The sequence below is a fragment of the Petaurus breviceps genome, unplaced genomic scaffold (assembly GCF_028583685.1).
Source record: "Petaurus breviceps papuanus isolate PSGF00001 unplaced genomic scaffold, PetGlider_PUasm1.0 90845, whole genome shotgun sequence".
Classification (NCBI taxonomy): Eukaryota; Metazoa; Chordata; class Mammalia; order Diprotodontia; family Petauridae; genus Petaurus; species Petaurus breviceps.
Genome location: NW_027187359.1, coordinates 17,713,780 through 17,716,007, shown reverse-complemented (window position 1 = coordinate 17,716,007; position 2,228 = coordinate 17,713,780). Strand labels below are relative to the sequence as shown.

Here is a 2,228-nt window from a genome sequence, read left to right as displayed (position 1 = left end):
CCTCCTCCTCCTCCTCCTTCTCTTCCTCCAGCTCGGCCAGAAAGCCATGGACTTTACCTCCTAGCATCCGGCCAGCCACTTCCAGGGTGGAAAAGGGCTCCACCCCACACTGCCCCAAGACGGCTTCATCCTCCAGCAGGGAGCCTCCTAGAAGCAGGACATGGTCCTCAGGGGCGATGCCCTCCTGGGACACCACATGTGCCCTGATCTGGGCGACAGTCTCCCGCCCGGTCACCTCGAGGGTGTGCAGAGCCTGCATGCGGACAAACAGCTGCATAGTGGCCACTTGGACACGCTAGTCGTGCTTCTGCCGGGGCAAAGATGGAGACCAGAAAGACCATGTGTGTGTGTGTGTGTGTGTGTGTGTGTGTGTGTGTGTATACATATGTGTGTATGTATATATATATGTGTGTATATATATATGAATATATAAATATATGTATTGGTCAACATTATGCTAACTATGGCAACTGAAAAGTTATGTGCCTTTTGGGAGGTCACAAATATGTGTTGATGCATGCAAAACATAAGATGTGTGTTTTTGTAATCAATTCACAGTATTTTTTTAGTGAGTAACCAGATGATTAAATTCCATTTTCTACAAATTTTTTTTCCAGTTTAACCAGAAATTCTTGTCAAAGAAGGAATGCTTACTTAAGTAACTTCTGTCAGTTGATGACTCAAACAACAAGTTACTGTTATTTCATTTCCTGGTTTTGTCTATTTGGTATGTTTCAGTGACCTACATTTTTTTTTGTTTTACCATCATTTCATGATTATTGCTTCATTATATAGGCTGAAATTTTGTAATGATAAGCTTTTTCATTTATATACTCTCATTACTTCCTTTGAGATTTGAGAGCTTTCATTCTATTCCCCCCTACCACAAATGTTGTTAGTATTTTGTCTAGCTCTAAAATTTCTTTTTTTCAGAAATTTGGCATAGGCTTTATTCTGAAAATTAAATAGGGTTGTATTGCCATTAAATACATTTAAATGTATGTGTATATGTAAACATTTATAGGCATATACAAATGTATGTGTAGCTATCTATTCACTCAGGTCAACCATAAGCAATACTATCTCTGAAATTATTTACTTTTTGATACTTTAAATAATGTTTCACAGTTGCATGGATAAATGTTTTGTATATTTTGCTAAGTAAATTCGTATATACTTTATGAATTTTGAAGTCATTTTGAATGGTATTTAACTTATTTCTTCTGCATTTTTATTAGCATTTTGAGAAGAGCTCTTTTTATTTTTATAGATTTATTTTGTATTCTGAAGTTTTTTTTATGGCTATTAATCATCTCAAATATTTTTCCCCTTATTTTCTGGGTTTTTTTCTAAGTAAATTCTCATAGGAAAATATTTTTTGTTTCTTTTCTGAAGCTAGTAACTTTCATTTTTACTCCTATTCAAATCCTATCACTAGTATGTTAAGAAATATACTAAGTAATAAGACAGTAGAGAAGAACTCGATTTAGACCTCTTTGTAATGGTATTATTTTTAGGACTTCTTTTCGTCCCATTACAAATAATGCTAATTTGGGGTTTAAAATATGAGGTTTTAATAAACACATCAAGAAATAATCCTTCCATATTTATGAATTCTGATATTTTACATGAATAGATTTTCTAAAGTTTTTCCTTTGCTGTCCCTATTAAAATTATATGCTCTATGCTTTTTGTTTGTTTTTAAGATTAATTGCACTAATTGTTCTCCTAATGTTGAACCATTTTCAAATGCCCAGTATAAATTCAATTTGTTTATATCATTATTTTTCTCAATACATTTCGATATTCTCCTCATGTGGATTTTATTTGACATTTTTTGCATTGATTTTCAATTAGGAGGTTAAATTGGTTGAAACAAAATGTAAACAAACTGGTTGCCTTACCATTTGGAAAGCTGAAAAAAAGTGAATGGCTCCTGGTATCAGGACATTATAGGAAATATCATGCTGACTAAAATATTACACAGGGAGGAATTTGAAATTGTTTTAGGAATTTAGAGCATATATTTGAGTTAGGATGATTAATCAATTTGATGAATTCCTAAAGGTAAACTATATGATTGTTTATAATAAATCACTTACATTAAAATGCCTATTATCAATACAAAATAAATCTTTTAGAGTTATCATTTTCAGAAGATTGTCATTTTTTAAATTTAAGAAAACAGTGGGAGGGACCGCAAGGTGGCAAAGTGGAAAGATCACTGG

At 33.2% G+C, this 2,228-nt stretch overlaps 1 protein-coding gene across 1 annotated transcript in view; it reads right to left on the bottom strand.

The window, feature by feature from the left end:
- Positions 1 to 277, bottom strand: part of LOC138149283 (ubiquitin-like protein FUBI) — a 541-nt gene extending 264 nt beyond the window's left edge. The window contains exon 1 of the mRNA XM_069072294.1: positions 38 to 277. Within this exon, the coding sequence (XP_068928395.1) occupies positions 38 to 277 (240 nt within the window). The remainder of the gene's footprint in view (positions 1 to 37) is intronic.
- Between the last annotated feature and the right edge of the window lie 1,951 nt (positions 278 to 2,228).